At 42.0% G+C, this 18,858-nt stretch overlaps 1 protein-coding gene across 7 annotated transcripts in view; it reads right to left on the reverse strand.

Annotated features, from left to right (window-relative positions):
* Positions 1-3,031: 3,031 nt before the first annotated feature.
* CCDC15 (coiled-coil domain containing 15) overlaps positions 3,032-18,858 on the reverse strand; it is a 94,741-nt gene continuing 78,914 nt past the window's right edge. For 6 of the 7 annotated variants that reach the window (XM_049654977.1, XM_049654983.1, XM_049655009.1 and 3 more), the window contains 3 exons: positions 5,653-5,829; positions 5,300-5,448; positions 3,032-3,801 (listed from right to left, as the gene is read on the reverse strand). In XM_049654977.1, the coding sequence (XP_049510934.1) occupies positions 3,680-3,801; positions 5,300-5,448; positions 5,653-5,829 (448 nt within the window). In that variant the 3' untranslated portion in view covers positions 3,032-3,679. Of the gene's footprint in view, positions 3,802-5,299; positions 5,449-5,652; positions 5,830-9,257; positions 9,372-18,858 lie in introns of those variants that run through there. The other variant, XM_049655016.1, reaches the window with a different exon arrangement.

Here is an 18,858-nt window from a genome sequence, read left to right on the forward strand (position 1 = left end):
ATCCTCGTTCAAAAAAGTGAAGTTGGACCCAGGTCTAACACCTACACAAAAATTAACTCAAAATAGATCACAGACCGGGGCGCCTAGGTGGCTCAGTTGGTTGAACATCTAACCCTTGGTTTCAGCTCAAGTCACGATCTCACGGTTTCTGAGTCCAAGCCCTGCCATCGGGCTCCATGCTGACAGTGTGGAGGCTCCTTGAAATTCTCTCTCGCCCTCTCTCTGCCTCTCCCCTGCTCACTCCCTCTATCAAAATAAATAAACTTATAAAAAGAAAAACAATAGATCACAGACCTAAATGTAAGAACTAAAACTATAAAACTCTTATTAGAACACACAGGAATAAATCTTTGTGACCTTGGATTAGGTATCGGTTAAAGAAACAAAAGAAAAACAAAAGAAAAAGTTTAAATGAATTTGAGTTCATCAAAATTAAAAACTTCTGTGTGGCAAAGAAAATCATCAAGAAAGTGAAAAAAAAATCTCCAGAATGGGAGAAAACCTTCACTAATCATATGTCTGATAAGAGACCTATATAGAGAATATACTAACACTCATAACTCAATAATCAAAAGATAAATAACCCAAGTACAAATGGACAAAGGATCTAAAAAGACAGTTTTCCAAAGAAGATATACAAATGGCTGATAAGCACGTGAGATGCTCAACATTATTAGCCACCAGGAAAATGCAAATTAAAATCACTGTGAGATACCACTTCACACCCAGTGGGATGGCTATAATCAGAGACAGATAATGACACATGTTGGTAAATGTGAAGAAATCTGAACCCTTATCACCATAGGTAGAAATATAAAATGGTATAGCCAGCCACTTTGGAAAACGGTTTTCAATTCCTCAAAACATTCAACATAGAGCTACCACGTGACCCAGCGTATTCACTCCTAGGTATACACCCAAGAGAAATGAAAACATATGTCCACAGAAAAATCTGTAAGCAAATGTTCATAGCAGCGTTATTCATAATAGCCAATTAGGAGAAAGAGCCCAAAAGTTCATCAAGCGATGAATGCGTAAAATAAAATGTGGTATCCATAGAGTGGAATATTACTGGGCAACAAAATGCAATGAAGTATTATACTGATACATGCTAAAACATGGAAAAAATCTTAAAAACATTATACTAAACATGGGGCGCCTGGGTGGCTCGGTCTGTTGAGCGTCTGACTTCGGCTCAGGTCATGATCTCACGGCTCGTGAGTTCGAGCCCCGCGTCAAGCCCTGTGCTGACAGTGCTGACAGCTCAGAGCCTGGAGCCTTCTTCAGGTTCTGTGTCTCCCTCTCTTGTTCTCTGCCCCTCCCTCACTCCTGCTGTCTCTCACAAATAAAGAAACGTCAAAAAAAAAAAAAAAAAAAAAAAAGAAATTATACTAAACAAAGACTCCAGACACAAAAATTATATATTGTATGATTCCATTCTTATGAAAAGTCCGGAACACGTAAATCTATCTATAGAGACAGAAAGCAGGTTGGTGTCTTCAGCCACCTCAGTGGCTCAGTCCTCAGCCGAGCGCTGAGGGAGGAGGGAATGGGAAGTGACTGCTAATGGGATGGAATTTTCCTTCTTAAAATTTTTAACTGTGGTAAAAAAACAAAACAAACAAACAAAAAACTGCACATAATCTAAAGTTTACCATTGTCATTGTTTTTAAGTGTGTACACGCTGTGTTCAGTCATGTTAAATAGATTCACACCGTTGTAAAAATAGATCTCCAATACTTTTTCATATTGTAAAACCGAAACCCTACACGTTCAACAACTTTGCATTTCCTCCTCCCCCCAGACCTCAGCAATACTATTCTAGTTTCTGTCTTTATGAATTTGACTAAGTTCCTCATATAAGTGGAATCATACTACATTTTTCTTTTTTTTTTTTTTTTTTTTTTTTAATTTTTTTTTCAACGTTTTTTATTTATTTTTGGGACAGAGAGAGACAGAGCATGAACGGGGGAGGGGCAGAGAGAGAGGGAGACACAGAATCGGAAACAGGCTCCAGGCTCCGAGCCATCAGCCCAGAGCCTGACGCGGGGCTCGAACTCACGGACCGCGAGATCGTGACCTGGCTGAAGTCGGACGCTTAACCGACTGCGCCACCCAGGCGCCCCTGCATTTTTCTTTTTGTGACTGGTTTACTTCACTCAGCATGTTCGTAGGGCTCGTTCATATTATATCATGTGGTAGTACTTCTTTCCTTTCTAAGGCTGAATAATATTCCATTGTACGTATAGACCACATTTTGCTTATCCATTCATCTGTCGACAGACACTTCTTGGGTTGCTTCCACTTCTTGGCCACTGTGAGTAATACTGCCATGAACATGGGTATGCAAATATCTGTTCGAGATCCTACTTCCAATTATTTCAGATACATACTCAGTAGTGGGATTGTTGAATTATGGGGGCATCTCTTTAGAATGACGAAACTATTCTAAAATTTGACAGTGGTGACACTTGCACAATCCTAGAATATACTAAAAACCACTGAACTGCACATTTCAAATGAGTTAATCACATAGTATATGAATTATATCTCAATAAAACTGTTAGAAATACAACTCTTAAAGGCTGAATCATGGATACAAATACTTAAAGATTTTGACTGAACTGGATTATTAATCTGGTTAAATAACCAGTCAATCTTGTCATACAGGTAATTTTGACCCTTATTTTTGATGACCTGGCTTGATGTTTAGGGGTTTTTTGAGATGTAACCTATGTGCTTCTTCAACACTGATCATTAGAGAAAGTGGGAAAAAGAAATTCTCAGTACCTAAAATTTAACTCAGTACCTCAGTACCTTTAATTCAATACTAAACCTTTTCATATTTTGTGTCAGGAAATCAGTGATGAAATAACAAATTCACACTAACTATAGAAATTTTTACTTCATCTGCTCTGTAGATATGCCATTCTTCACATTTTTAAAAGATAGGGAAATAAGGCAGGACCTTTACTCACTCTGACTTCAGATTTACTTTTTGAAATGTCACTCACAATTATTTCACATAGAAGAAGCTCAAAAGACAGAGGGTTTATTTATCTTGTTTTTACAGTACAAAATTATAAAATTGTAAAGTACTATGGCCAATGGCACTGAATGGGGAAAGAGGCAATAAGTTTAAAAACCAGGAGAGAAAAATCTTGAGGAAAACAAAATGTGCATCAAATTCAGATTCTTCTCATCTCTAATCGCTATATATAACTAGAACAGCTAACAGGAATGTAGATGGCCACTGATGCTCAGAAACCCATTTCATCATCTTTTCTGTTTTATCTAGACATTTCCAGTTTTGTCAAGACTCAAAGAAACAGTTTTAAAAAGGCAATAAATGAGATAATCTCAATGATTTCTCATGATCTCTTGTGATCAGAGCAGAGCTAAGTAAAAAAACCTTACTGGTCTAACTGATCATTTTTTAAAAACAAGAGACTCCGCACAGTTCACGGCAAAAAGACAAGCTTGGAAGCCAGCTTTCAATTTCAGCCCAAGCACAGACTGAAACAATGGTAATGATTTAATTATAGTGACGGTTGTTACGTGGGACAGTCTTTCTTTCTAGATTACATATCTTATACACTTTATCAGTTTTTCCTAAATAATCTCTCAGGGTTGGTTTTAAATGAAGACTGAAATACTAACAGTTGGATTCAGATTCTCATTACACATTTTTCAAAGTCCGTCTGTGTGCAGAAACCAAATTATGCATGGCGACTCGAAGAGCTGAGTTCCCCACAGGGATATCACAGGAGTTGATGACCGAATGTAGTGCCCGGGTATATGCTGCAAATAAAGATTTGCACGGTGATGAAGTCAGTCAGATTCTCCACTACTCTCCCCACTTCCTTCCCATTAGTACTGCTTCTCTACTAAGTCTCATAGGTATTAACTTTGCCTACTCATTGAATACATATTTATCGAGTACTTAGTACATGCCAAGCACTCTGTGAGGACAGAAAAGATAATGAAGAGGATGGACACAGAGATAATTAAGTTTCAGGGTAACACTTTCAAACCAGAGGCATATACAAAATGTTGTCACATAATGAATTTCAGAATGAATGAAAACACATCCGGGAAGAGGGAAAAGATTTCCAGAAGTAGTAACACTTAAGACGGTCTAGGAGGATTAATAAGAGTAAAGGAAAGACGGCCTTCCGGGCAGAAAAATAGATGGCACAAAAGGTATAAAAGAAAGCGATGTGGGGGCGCCTGGGTGGCGCAGTCGGTTAAGCGTCCGACTTCAGCCAGGTCACGATCTCGCGGTCCGTGAGTTCGAGCCCCGCGTCAGGCTCTGGGCTGATGGCTCGGAGCCTGGAGCCTGTTTCCGATTCTGTGTCTCCCTCTCTCTCTGCCCCTCCCCCGTTCATGCTCTGTCTCTCTCTGTCCCAAAAATAAAAAAAAAATTAAAAAAAAAAAAAAAAAACGTTAAAAAAATAAAAAAAAAAAAAAAAAGAAAAAAAAAGAAAGCGATGTGTACTGGAAGTAGCAAGTCTGATAAGGCTGGAGTGTCACCTGGGGCCAGAGAGAAAATATGCTAAATATGGCATGCATTTCGTACTGTAATGGTGAACCCTAGAGGTTTTAGAAATAGAGGAATGGCATGATAAGATCTGTGTTTTTAAAATTTAACTCACAGAATTGATTAGGAACTTGTATCACACAGACAGGGCAGGGGGAATACAAATACTGGCAGTATTTTTGGTATGCACACGAAGCCTACACAATCTCTACCCTATGTAATAAATAAATATATTTAAGGACAGCCAGGAAACAGAAACATTGGTGACAATAATAAGGACTCTGTTTTTTTCTAGCTGGGATTCCTGAATATAGAGCTGATACTGGTCCTCATTTTCCTCAGTGTCACCTTGCAGAAGTGGCAGTCTAATGTGGATACAGATGGTAATAAGTCTATGTTAAATAACATTAAAGTATTTGGGCAGTAGGGAATGTAACTGGACAGAGGCCTCACTTCGATGGCCCTAAAACACAAGCTCTCATTTCTTCATTCACAGGAGGACCTGGAATCCAAGTCTCCCTACGGTGGAACGGAAATATTTTCCCAGCATAAATGGAGACAAGAAGGTAACAGATTTCAAAAAGGATTTTAACTCACTATAATTATTTTTATTGTCTCAAGAGTTGCTTTGTAAAGGAGTTATAACAGTCACTGACATCTAGTAAACAACCAATGAATGCTAAATTACTACAATCACTACATTTATTGTTTGTTTGTTTCATTGCCACCAGGCCCCAACCCTTCCTTTAAGAAGCTTACCTCTAGGGTTTTTATAGAAAATACAATTGTTGGCACAGGTATCAGGATGCGCATCCCAAAAATCAGGACCACAACAGCATAGTGGAGGTAAAGTAATATTATACAGCTGCATTTTCTCCTGGATCTGGGCTCTTAGAGCTTCCGTATATCTATATAAAGATAACAGTAAGATCAGGCAAAGTGAACCACTAGGAAGAGAATGAGCATGAGTCCTTATTTCACCAGCTTTCACTAGTAAAATTATTTCACATCTCCATGCCTCAACTCTTCCTCTTGTACTGGGAAATAGCACGGGAGGAAATACAGTGCTATTCCGCTAGAGCCAGGACTTCATGCAGAACTTTTCAAAATACCTTTGGCATTCCTTCTCTCTCTGTTGTTGTTTTTCTCTGGCTTCTTTTACTTCCTCAAGCTGTAGCTGGGCTATTTTCTCACTCATCTTCTCTCCTGAACATGGCTCTTCGTGGAAGTTCATTCTTAGTATCCTCTGCTCCTCAGCGTAACGTTGCTGCTCTTTCTTTTTTTTAATTCTGAGAATAAAATAACATGGTTAGGAATTTCATAAAATCAGTATTTAGAACTAGCTACTAGAACCAAATAACTCAAAGAATTCCCAGAAACAAGGGAGTCAGGAAATCAGTTTAGCACCCCTAGAATAGCCTCAAAAATTCCTGCTGGCTGATTTGAGTTTATCTTATAGCTCACATAAATATGTAACCTCTCAAGTGGCAATGACCATTGGTTACAAATAAAAAAGTGTTTCTGGGGGGGTGCCTGGGTGGCTTAGTCGGTTAAGACACTGCCTCTTGATTTCAGCTCAGGTCATGATCTCACAGGTTTGTGAATTCAAGACCCACACTGGGCTCTGCACTGACAGTGAGGAGCCTGCTTGAGATTCTCTCTCTGTCTCCCTCCCTCTAGGCCCCTCCCTCACTCTTCTCTCTCAAAATAAATAAACTTAAAAAAAAAAAAGTTTTTCTGTAAGAATCCAATTACAAAAGCATTCTTTCCTTAAACAGCCAAATAAATAGATAGATAAATAAACCAAACAATCAACCAGACAAAATCCAAAAACAATGGCTTTTATGGCTCTCAACATCAGGCACTGAGAAACAGTGACTCTTGACAAATGGCAAACAAATGAAGTGAGCCCTTTAACTGCCCAAGCCTTGAAAGTCTCCAGGCAGTGGCACAGGGGTGGGAGTGTTGAGGTAGAGCCTGGTGGACTGAGTTGAGAAGATACAGCTCACAGTCCAGGGACACAAAGGCAACTAGAGTTCGTGAGACAGAATACCAGAGAGGAGAAAACCCAGAGATCTACAGAGGTCTCCTTCTAATACACAGCAGAGTACTGTGCACATATTGGAAGAGAGAACCTGAGGTTAGGGACAGAATCATCAGAATGACTAATAAGGGAGAGTGCCTTGTGCTCACACAGAGCTGGGAACAGTGCCTGTTCCTGCCACTCAGACATGAAAAACTCATAATGCACAGGGCACTGGGTAGAGTTTTCAGGAAGATCTTACCTCCACAGTGGGGAATAACGATTAGTCCCAAACTGAGCACTGATCCAGACACAATCTAATAAATTATAAAAGCAAAGCTCTAAAGTAATTTAACTGCATCCCAGAACAAAGCTCAGAAAAATGTATATGAATACAAAGATATTCAGCAACCAACAAGGCAAAATTTACAGTGTTTGACATTTAATTCAAGATTACCTGGCATGCAAAGAAGCATGTTTATGTTTTAAAAGAAGCTTATGTTTTCCTAAATATACTCATAATTATGAGAATAACCAATTAAAACCAACTTAGCACTGAGTTATTAGAATTAGCACAGAAAAACGTTAGTTATTATGACTATATTTTATATGTTCAAAAGTCAGGATATAAAAAGGACAAATCAAACTTCTCAAGATGAAAACTACAATTTCTGAGATGAAAAATGCACTGGAGAACAAGCCTAGATCTAATGGAATCAATAATTAATAACATTTCAAAACCAAAAACACCAAGCCCACATGGGTTCACCAATCACAGAAGAAATTATACCAATTCTCTACAACCTCTTTCAGAGAACAGAAGCAGAAAAAAATATTTCTTAACTCATCCTATGATGCCAGCATTACCCTAATACCAAAACCAGACAAAGATATTACAGGAAAAGACAACTAAAGACCAATATTTTTCATGATCACAGAGACAAAAATCTTCAAAACTGTTAGCACATCAAAACCAACAATGTATAAAAAGAATTAGATGCCAAGACCAAGTGAGATTTATCCCAGGAATGCAAGGCTGGTTCAACATGAAAAAAAATCAATTAATGTCATGTATCACATCAAAAGACTAAATAAGAAAAATCACATGACCCTATAAATAAATGGAGAAAAAGCATTTGACAAAATCCAACACCATTTATGACGATACTCTTGGTAAACTAGAAATAAAAGGAACTTCCTAATCTTGATAAAGACTATCTACCAAAAAAACCTACAGCTAACATCATACTCAATGGTGAGAAACTAAACACTTACCCACGAGGATCAGGAACAAGGCAAGACTGTCTCCTCTCACCACTCCTTTTCAACATGGTACTAAAAGTCATAGCTAGTGCAATAAGACAAGAAAGGGAAATAAAAGATATAGAGATTGGGAAGGAAAATAAAACTATCTTTGTTTCCAGATGACATGACAGTCTATGTTCTTCCCAACCTGATCTATAGATTCAATGAAATCCCAATAAAAATCCCAGCAAGTTATTTTATAGATATTGACAAACTGATTCTAAACTTTATATGGAAAAGGCAAAATTCCCAGAATAGCCAACATAATATTGAAGGAGAAAAACAAAGTTGGAAGACAGACACTATTCAACTTCAAGACTTATTATAAAGGTACAATAATCAAGACAGTGTGGTATTGGTAGAAGAACAATTAGAACAATCGACACAACGCAGAGCCCAGAAATAGACCCATCTAAATAGAGTCACTTGATCTCTGACAAAGAAGCAAAGCAATGCAATGGCACAAAGACAGTCTCTTCAACAAATGGTGTGGGAACAACTGAATATCCATATGCAAAAACTCAATCTAGACGTAGAACTTACACTCGTCACAAAATTAACTCATAGAATTAAATATAAAACACAGAACTACAAAGCTCCTAGAAGATAACTTAGGAGAAAATCTATATGATCTTGGATATGGTAATGATTTTTCAGATACAATACCAAAGGCATGATCCATTAAAGAAATAACTGATAAGCTAGGCTCCATTAAAGTCAGAAACTTCTGCTCTGCAAAAGGCATTGTCAAAAGAATGAGAAGTCAAGCCACAGGTTGGGAGAAAATATTTGCAAAAGATATCTGATAAAAGACCATGAACCAAAATATACAAAGAACTCTTAAAACTCAACAATAAGAAACCTGATTTAAAAATGTGCCAAAGACCTGAACAGACACCTCAGCAAAGAATATGCCCAGTTGGCCTTGAACAACACTAGTTTCAACTGCATGGGTCCACTTTGATATGGATTTTTTTTACAGTACAGTACTGTAAATGTATTTTTCTTTCTTATGATTTCCTTAATAACATTTTTTGTCTACTTTAGATATATATACCATATAAAATATGTGTTAATCAACCGTTTATGTTATTGTGAAGGTTTTCAGGCAACAATAAGCTACTAGTAGTTAAGTTTTGGGAGAGTCAAAAGTTACATGTGGGTTTCTGACAGTGTAGCATGTTGCTGCCCCTAACTCCCATTTTGTTCAAAGGCCGTATGATTATGGGATCATGCCTTAGTGATGAGTGAGTGAGTGAATTATTGGCTGACAACTGACTGACTGACTGACTGACTGACTGACTAAATGGTGAGGTTACCCTTCGGTGAGCATTAACATGGAAGATAAATATTTTCATATCTTCTGCCTGGAGAAAACTATACATTTACCTCTTCCCCAGATCTCCTTGTCACCAACTTTCCAATAATGTTCCTTTCAAGTCCCCTGAGACCATCCAGCCAAATAACTGAGCACAGCCCATGGATCAGCATGGATTCCTGCCTCTATAAGCATAAGAGTTTAGGTTGAGTGAACAGTAATATATCTTAGATGACCAAAACAGAGTCATAATGGCCCTTCAATCGATTCTCAGACTTGAGCCAATTTATAGACCAAGAACCTCTTGAAGTGGAGTCCAGGCTTCCTTGAGGAAGGACCCTGCTACAATGCCAGAATTTTATACTGTTAATCTTTCTCTCAGTCTTCCACAAGGGAACCATGATCTATTATCCAAATGCCATAGGTCTCTATGAGTCAGACTATTGTGATTATTGCTTTGGCTCAGTTATCCAATTACAGTAACCACATCCCTCTTTTCTTGTTGATTAAGTACCTGCCATTCCAGAGTCCCATTATCCTCATTGCATCAGGAATCCCAATTTGGTGGTTGCAGTTCCTACTGTAATGTTTGACCTACAGAGAAGGGTGACTACAGAACTCTTCAAGAATGCTGAGGCTCCCCTCACAAGTTTTTCACAGTGGTGGTGAAAGGTGTGTCCTCTTGACCACCCTCCCAGAGCTGGTGAACAGGTCTTACATGGTAAGTTCATTCTAACGTACCAGTCTCTCTAAGCTTTCGGGTACCTTCCTCTACAATATGCCAAGGAGGTTCTGGCATTTAACTTCATTTCGTATAGGCCACCTTTGGGTCCATGGTTTAGTCAACTAACCAACATATTAAAGACTCTTCTAACCCCTCAATCTAAAAGACTGAATTTGGAGTCTCTGCTGAGTGGGCACAGACCAATAAATTCTGCCTGATCCAACTTGATATTCCATCCACTATGATCCTATCCTTTTATGACCTATTCTACATGTATTCTCTAGATTTCTATACATATAAATTCTTTTTGGAGTGTAGTGTATCTCCTCATAGGTCATACTTTGTATCTTACTTGGGGACTGCTGGGACTTGAGTCTAGTTATAGGTTGAGAAACTAAGAGTGCTGGCAGGGGTAGCAAATTAATATAGGCCCAAATCAGGGCAGAGGCTATGGGGATGGGTAGCAGGGTCTGATGGTTAATTTTATGCATCAACTTGATTTCACGGACCATGGGGTGCACATTATTCAGGGGACCTCTGTGAAGATGTTTTTGGATGAGATTAACATTTAAATCAGTAGACTACATAAAACAGACTGCCTTCTCTAATGTAGGTGGGCCTTGTCCAATCAGTTGAAGGACTAAATAGAACAAAAAAGGCTGACCCTCCCAATAGTAAGAGGGAACTCCTCCTGACCCTGGATGCTTTGAGCTAAGACATTAGTCACATCCTGCCTTTAGACTAAAACTGAAATAGTGGCTTTTCCTGGGTACTGAGCCTGCCAGCCTTTGTGTGTGTGTATTTTAAGTTTATTTATTTAAAGTAATCTCTATACCCATTGTGGGGCTCGAACTCACGACCCTGAGATCAAGAGCTGCATGCTCTACCAACTGAGTCAGCCAAGCACCCCAAGCCTGCCAGCCTTTGAATGGCAACTATATCATCAGCAATCCTGGTTCTGACTACAACTAAACCATTGATTCTCTTGCATCTCCAGCTTGCAGATCTTGGGACTTGTCAGTCTCAGTAATAATGTGAGCCAAATCCTTACAATAAATCATATGTATACCACACACACACACACACACAAACACACACACACACACACATTTTTGGTTCTGTTTCTCTGGACAATCCTAACTAATACAGAGGGAAAGAATGAGAAGGACATTAAGGAGAAAGAATGAACAAGTCTTAGCAACTGATAAAATATAGATTTGGAGGACAGGGGAAAGAGAGAGAAGATGACTCAACCAGAGGATTGTGTGCTTGAGATAAGTGAAGAGGACAAATAGATTTGGAGAAGAAGACAGTGCATCTGACTTACCCAGCCTGAGTTTGAAAGGCATGGGCTACACCCAGGGGTAGATGTACAGGTTCCTGGAGGGAACTTGGGACTTAGTTTTTGGAAAATAGTTCTAGTCATGAGACAACAATGGGAGTCATCTCTACAGAGAGAGTTGAAATTTTAGTGAATGAGACCATGTAGATTATTTCAAAGAACCTAACCAGCTCCAACTCTCTATAATGAGTTTGAATTCTGGGATTATAACTGTCCTGGTTCCAATATTCTTTTTATTTTTAACGTTTATTTATTTTTGGGAGAAAGGCAGAACATGAGCAGGGGAGGGGCAGAGAGAGGCAGACACGGAATCTGAAGCAGGCTCCAGGCTCACAAGCCACGAGATCACAACCTGAGCCAATGCTGGATGCTTAACCAACTGAGAGCCACCCGGGCGTCCCTTCAATATTCTTAAAGGTATCTTGGTACCTAAGCCTTTCAAAAATTACAGAATTTATATTGCTGATTAGTGGTTCAGAGACCACTGCTGGAATCCCTCTCAGAACATCCCTGCTAGATGGTCACCCTGTATCTACTAAAGCCTACAGGGACAGGAAGCTCACTCCTTCACGAAGCAGTCCATTTCTCTTCAGTCTGGAGAATTCTTGAGAGAAGGCCAGAATGAAAAGGGGCTTCAGGGGAAGATTTGCCAGTAAAACAGAGGAAGCAGTAGGTGGACCACTGAGGAACAAAGGTATCAAGGAAATCAAAGAAGAGATCTATCAAGAAGTTACAGGAGAATCAGAACTTAGACTCCTGGAGTTATAGATGAGGAGGCTCCTGATGACTGGAGAGAAGATGATTCCAAACAAGTGGTAGAAACTAAAGTCAGATTCCCAGGGGCTGAAGACAGGTTTGGTGAGAGGAGTTAAGCGTGTTGACCGCTTCTTCAAGTGAGGGCTCTTTTAGGGGACTTTGCATTTCCCCTCCGTCAGCAAGGTGTATTTGAGCCTTTCTTGGTATTTGTAGGTGGAGAACCCACCTCTATTATGAATACTTGACTACATGAATACAATTTAGAGTGTAGGTATAGAAGAATCCACCTTTGAACGATTGCTTTATAAAGTAGGATTCATTTTGCAGATACAATTTTATAATGGCTCATATCCATACACAATTAGGCTGGAGTCATCTATTACTGCGTTACAAATCACCCCTACAACTTAATGGCAGAAAACAACAATAAAGACTTATCCCATTATTTTTGTGAGTCATGAATGTAGACAAGTCACAGTGGGGACAGCTTATCTCTGTTCTATGATATCTGGGGCCTCAACTGAGACTCAAATGCTGAGGAGCTAGAAACATCTAAAGGCTTAACTGACACTGGAAGATCCATTTCCGGACATGACTCATTCATGTGCCTGGCAAGTTCATGTTGGAAGTTGGTTCCTCCTGACATGATCTCCACAGTGTTGCCTGGATGTCCTCACAACAAGAAGTCTCACTTCCCAGAGTGAGCAATTCAAAGGGCCCAACGTGGAAGCTGCAATTTTGTTAATGATCTCACCTGGGGAGCCACACACCAGCAGTCTACAATATCCTATTGGTCACAGGACCAGCCCTCTTCATTGTGTAAGGGGTGAATACCAAGAGAACTGGGTCACTAGGGGCCAGCTTGGAGGCTGGTGGCCACACCTGGCATGACAGAGGTCAGTTAAAGCCAGACCAGAGCAGTACTGACAGAATGCTGAAGGTCAGGCAGCTGGCAGAGGCCCAAGCCTAACTGAGCTGGTTCACTGTCTTGGCTATTCTAGCCATGGGGTCTATAGATGCTGTGCTTGCTCTAACAGATTTTTCATTAGCCCAATCCATTAACCTTCCATAGGTGGAGAGTTTATCATTTCCCAAAAGGGAAGCATCAGCTGGGACCTTCAAACCAAAGCCACACAAAGCCGCTTTGCTGGGCTGGACAAACTCTCTGCTTGACACATGTCTATGGGATGCACATTTTCTGGAAGCACATTTTCTGTGGCTGCTAATGAATTTAGAGCTGAGTGGGAAGGGGGAGTGAAACAACAGCAGGACCTCAGAAATGACTCTCCATTGAGCAAAGCTAGAAAGAAATCTACATTAACATGGTAGATTTGCATGAAAATAGTCTTTTCATTCTTTGTAAGGAGCCATAAATATGGATGTGTGGTGACACGCAAAACTTTGCAGGAGCCAGCAGGAGTTTGCACTATGGTTTCATGCTGGAGCACCTACCTCTTCAGCTATTTTGCTGACCCACAGGAGAACGGAAGGCCTAACATTCTTCCTCCTCACCACCTCCTACATGCCCTGGTGGGAGCTTTCCTGCCCTTTTGCCTTTCCAGGTAGAATGATGTGGCTTAGAACAGCCTAGACAGCTCGTCCTGAATAGAAGGGCAGGGAAAACCAGTGGACAGGATGGAAAGGGAAAGGGTAAACATGTGAGAGATACTGAGGTGCCAGAAGCACAGTGGCCCCACTAGAGAAGCTTCACCTAGAAGGTGCTCTCTCTTCTTCTGGCGCAGAAGCACCTCAACAGGACTGCCCCACTTCTCAGCAGAGCTTGCTAAATCGGAGACCTGCTGCTTCTGAACAGCTAAGTCAAGGTGAAAAGGAAGGGATTTTCCTCCAGGAAAAACAAGGGCTTCTGTTTCCATTACACGGCCTTTGTTATTATCGTGCTGTGTGACCAGGGCAAGTCTCAATCTTTCCACCTGTAGTTTCTTCATCTGTGGATAAGAATAATCTGCTTCTCTGGAGTTTGGATATGTAGTTCAGTGCAGAAGGAATGAGTAATTATTCACCAGACTCCAAAGCACCACTAGGTGAAAGGCTTACTGGGGAAACAGGGCAAAAGTGTTACCTTGCTCTCCAGTAATTTCCTGGGCTTCCTTCAGAGTTGTGTGGCATTAAGACAGGACCACAGACTTGGGGGCCAAATGCCTGGACAAACTGCTTGCCCTGCCTTCCTGTGTGCCTGGAACACACTGCTCCCTAGGAGCATTCTCCCCTGCCACTTTAAAATAAGGGACTTGGCCAGTGGCCCTCTGTACAGTGCTTTCTGGTCTTTCATGGCCTTGAGTTTAAAGGCTGGAACGGCCACATGGTGAACTATGGAATGTGGACCAGATGGACATGAGTTCTCCCCCACAGGTCTCCAGAAGAGCTCAGAGATTAACCCATCCCGTTTCTTCACCTTTATTGATCACCTGGGGGACCTCGTAAAAAATATCAGTCCCCTGCCTCACCCAGACCAATTGAATAAAGATCTGAGGGCAGGGCCCCGCTTAGGTATAGTTTAAAAAGCTCCCTGGGTGATGCAGATGTGCATCAAAGCTGAAATCACTTAACCCATCATGATTTACAGCTCTCAGCAGAGAGGCTCAGGTCCAGGCACTGGCCCAAACACTCTTATTAGTTAGAAGCAGGGCTGGAAGTAGACCTTAAGGCTTGTGAACCCCAATCCCTGAAAAGTACCTAGAAGTGACTTCTGGAATCTCTATCTCCCCCACCTATGGAAACTCGTGGATTGTCTCAGTGAAAATTATGCCGCATCCTGAAGGTAGCAATGGAGAGACACCTCCAGAGTGGGAGGGCAGTTGGATCACACACTGACTTTCTGAGAGTCACCTTTCCCCTTGGCAATCTCATGAATCACAGGTGCCTAAGACACAAGACGCCTAATTTAAATTTTAGCTTTGCTAAAAGGGAAAATGGATGGGAAGCAGCCACAGAAAGTTACATATGCCAAGAAAATCCGCCCACTTCAGCTCACCTGTCTTCTGAGGGGGATGCCTGTTGGCTGCCTCCCTGCCTAGGCCCACGTGGTGGAGGCCATTTCCTTTCCCAACAGACCAGAAAGTTCTGCGAGGCCCACTGCAGTCCGTGAGGTCAGAGTCAAGGAGGAAGGCCAGGGATCTTCTATGTGCAAGCTTCCTCTCCTGCTGACATGGTAGAAGGGCCACCCTCCCTCCAGGCCCACATCTCCCCCAGCTGTCCCCTCACTGGTGCCCTCCCAGCTTCAGGAAATGCACTGAAAGTACGTAGCAGAGGGGTGGTTTTGCTATCCTGCTTCATCTTTTCCTGGCTAAGAGACCCAAGATTCAGTCACAACAGAAAGAATTGCTGGACCTGTAGTCGGCAGGTCTGCATTCAGGTTTTGAGTGTTGGATTTGCTTGCCACAAGACCTTGGTCTATTCCTTACTTCCTCTGAGCTTTTGGCACCTCAACTTAAAAATAGGGATCTAGAACCCCACTCTACCTCTGAGGGCTGTGACAAAGACCAGTCTCACTGATGTATGGGAAAAATCTTTGTAAGCCCTAGAGTCTGCTTGGGCGGGGGGGGCCTTCATTATTAGGGAATTGAGGCTGGGATAAAAGTACAAATACTCAAAAGGACTGATTTTTCAGAGAAGTGGAATATTCTGCCCAAACCACTTCAGAGTTGGGAAATAGCTTCAAGGGATCCTTGTCTGGGTCTACAGCAGAACATCCCTGGTATTTATGGGTTCCCTGAGGGCACACAATGGGGCTTACAGAGGGAGGCCTCAGCACAGACCCTGTCCTCTCCTGGATGGCAGAAGCTGTCCTGGAGCCAGAGCCTCCATAAGGAAAGCTACACACTGTATTGCTGCCGAGCAAATGTGATGATCTTCGCTACTGTCATTTATTGTGTCTGGTCCACGGAAGATGCCCATAAAAACATTTGTGGAGTGAAGTGACTTCAATATAAGGTAATGCCCATGCTAATCTCATACCCTTTTGAGATCTTCAACTTGTCAAGGCAGAATTTATAGATATTATGGAGGATTAAATTAGTTGGAAGTGAAAAAGAAATAACCAAACAAATCTCTCCAAGGAGAATACATATATATCCATTGTGGTTAAGAAGTAGGGATTACAAGTATGTACAATACATACATGACAAAAAGAAATAAGAACATAGGGGCACCTGGGTGGCTCAGTCGGTTGAGCGTCTGACTTTGGCTCAGGTCATGATCTCATGGCTTGTGGGTTCGAGCCCCGCGTCGGGCTCTGTGCCGACAGCTCGGAGCCTGAAGCCTGCTTTGGATCTGTGTCTCCTTCTCTCTCTGCCCCTCCCCGGCTCACGTTCTGTCTCTCTCTCAAAAATAAACAAACATTAAAAAAATTTAAAAAAAAAAGAAAGAAAGAAGAACACAACCCAGTTTCATAAAACTTTTTAGTGACAGCTATTAATACGTGCCCCCAAACTATGCTGGGCATTGTAGGCAGAGTATAGAAAGAAATCACCCGCAATGTTACAAGTGAGGTCAAACACTGCATGGTGACTGAGGAAGGGGGATCAGGAAGGATTTGAGGAGGGGGTGGCATCTGATGCAGGCCGAAAAGGGGAACTGGGAGAACAATCCAACCAGGAAATCATGTGACAAATGGAAATTCTAGGGCATATTATGATTAAGTCACAACAGCTACTGCTTACTGAGCAGTGGCTATGAGTGGGTACCATGCTGAATGCTTTACATACAATGTCTCATTTGCTCCTCATGATACTCCCACGAGGTAGGTATTTTTATTCCCATTCTGCGTATGAAAAAACTGGATTTCAGATGGTCACAAAGCTAGTAAGTGGCAGGAACAGGGCTCAGACACTGATCTGATTCACAGCCCCCTGCCCTCAGTCCTTGATCTTCCGTAGTCCTGCATGAACGGAACAAATTGCTCATAGAGCGGCACACCGGGGGAAAAGACAGGATGAAGACAAATCATGTAATGTTTTGCTTATGGATTCTGAGGTGACTTTACTGAACAAAGAGGCTGGGGAGGGAGGCCACAGAAGGGCAAAGGTGGGGGAAGAACAAGATCAGAACTGTGCATTGAGATCACTCCAGTGGCCACGGGCACAGTGAACTAGAGACCACGTAAGAGCCTATGGCCGTGATCCAGGCTTGGGGTGAGAGAATCATCGCTTGCCATCAAGCTTTGCCACTTGAGAGTGTAATCCTGGGAACAGCAGTTTGAGCTGCTTATCACCTTGAGTTTGTTAGAAATGCAGACTTGTGAGCCCCACCAAGACCTACTGAATCAGAATCTGTATTTTAACATCATACCCAGCTAAAGCTACCGCACACTGAAATCCAACCAGCACTGCCATAAAGGGCAGAAGCTGTGCCTGGCGGGGACCAAAGGGGGGAGATAGACTCTCCTCCTGGAGGTGCACAGTTTTGGACGGCAGATGCCTTTGGGAATCCGAGGAAAGCCAAGGACCTCACCCCAGAAAAAAGTGCTGCTGCATACCAACATTAGCCTACAACTTTCAGGGCTTCACAGAGCCCTGCAGAGCCTGAGCCACTGCTGGGTCTGTAGGAAATCCCTGAATCTTAATTCATTCATAATTTAGATGGGAAGGAGTGGTAAGGAGTTTACCATTAAAACAAAATTCAAGTCTGAAGCCACAGACAGTCATTTTAGTGAACTCTCCAGAGCCTGGATAAGGCTTTGGTCACTACAGCCAGGGAGGGCCAAGGCTCTGTTTCCATTCCCCCCCCCCTCCACCCCCTTGCATTGTTCTCCAAACCCCCTGGTGATCTGAGCAGCTACCCTGGCACTACAAAACAAGGCCTACCCTGGCCTCCTTGAGCTGGACCTGACCTGCCTGTCTGTTTTTCTTTTCTTTAGTCCCAGAAGAGCCAAAATTAGCCTCTCTTTTGTTCATTTTCTTAGGAGCCTCTACATTGTATCTCAGGAAAGGATTATCGTGCTCTGGGGACTCTACCTCACCATGGGATGTGAGGAAGGTGAGGAATGAACAGAAAATGGTCTTTGACAAATTGGTTCAATTCAGACATTCACATGACTTTCCAGGAACTGCCCACCATTGCTTCAGTAAAGCTATTGTTTCAGCTCCCAAATATTAGCCCAATAGGAGGTCAGGGAAAGTTGAGAAGCAGTCAGAGGTTTGAAAACATGACCATGTGAGCAAAGGACTTTTGTTGGCCGTCTTCTGACATTATACTGGAAATGGTGATACCCCAGAGGCTCTTGTCCCATGACTTGAGTTCTTTGTCACTGAGTCCTTTGGGGGTCAGGAGACACATTAGGGTCACTGCCAGAATGCAGAGAAGTGGGAGTGACTCCTGAGGTGTGGGCTTTGGAGGCCGTAGCATTTGAGCCTGGTTTAATTCTGCAATTACTGACTTCCTTTTACCTATTCTTTTACCTCTCACAATGAGCGCTGCTTGAAAAACAAAACCATGTGCAGTGAGCCGGGGGCAAAGGTGACATGAAAGGTCAGAGCTAAAGGTTTCACACAAAGAATTCAAGGTGTGATCAGGCATTTGCTTTATACAACTTCTCAAAAATTCCAGAGAGCTCCTGCTGACCTCATTCAGGCTTGCTCGGCCTCACCTCCTTGGACATTTGGGAAATGAAGCCAGTGGTGGCAGCAGCACGTGAGAATGTGTTGATGGGAAGAACATTTGTCCCTGGGCTCATGTGGTCACCAGTGACAGAAAGGAGCCATGAGGTGATCAGGGCCCAAGCCTTTCCCTGCTGCCCACCAGCAGCAGTTGTCTCCCCAGCCTGCATTCCCAGGGGTTCACCTCGCTCCCATGGAGAGTTCTGATATAGGGATTCCTACTTTGGACATACATT

This window comes from Panthera uncia, chromosome D1 (genome assembly GCF_023721935.1).
Source record: "Panthera uncia isolate 11264 chromosome D1, Puncia_PCG_1.0, whole genome shotgun sequence".
Lineage (NCBI taxonomy): Eukaryota > Metazoa > Chordata > Mammalia > Carnivora > Felidae > Panthera > Panthera uncia.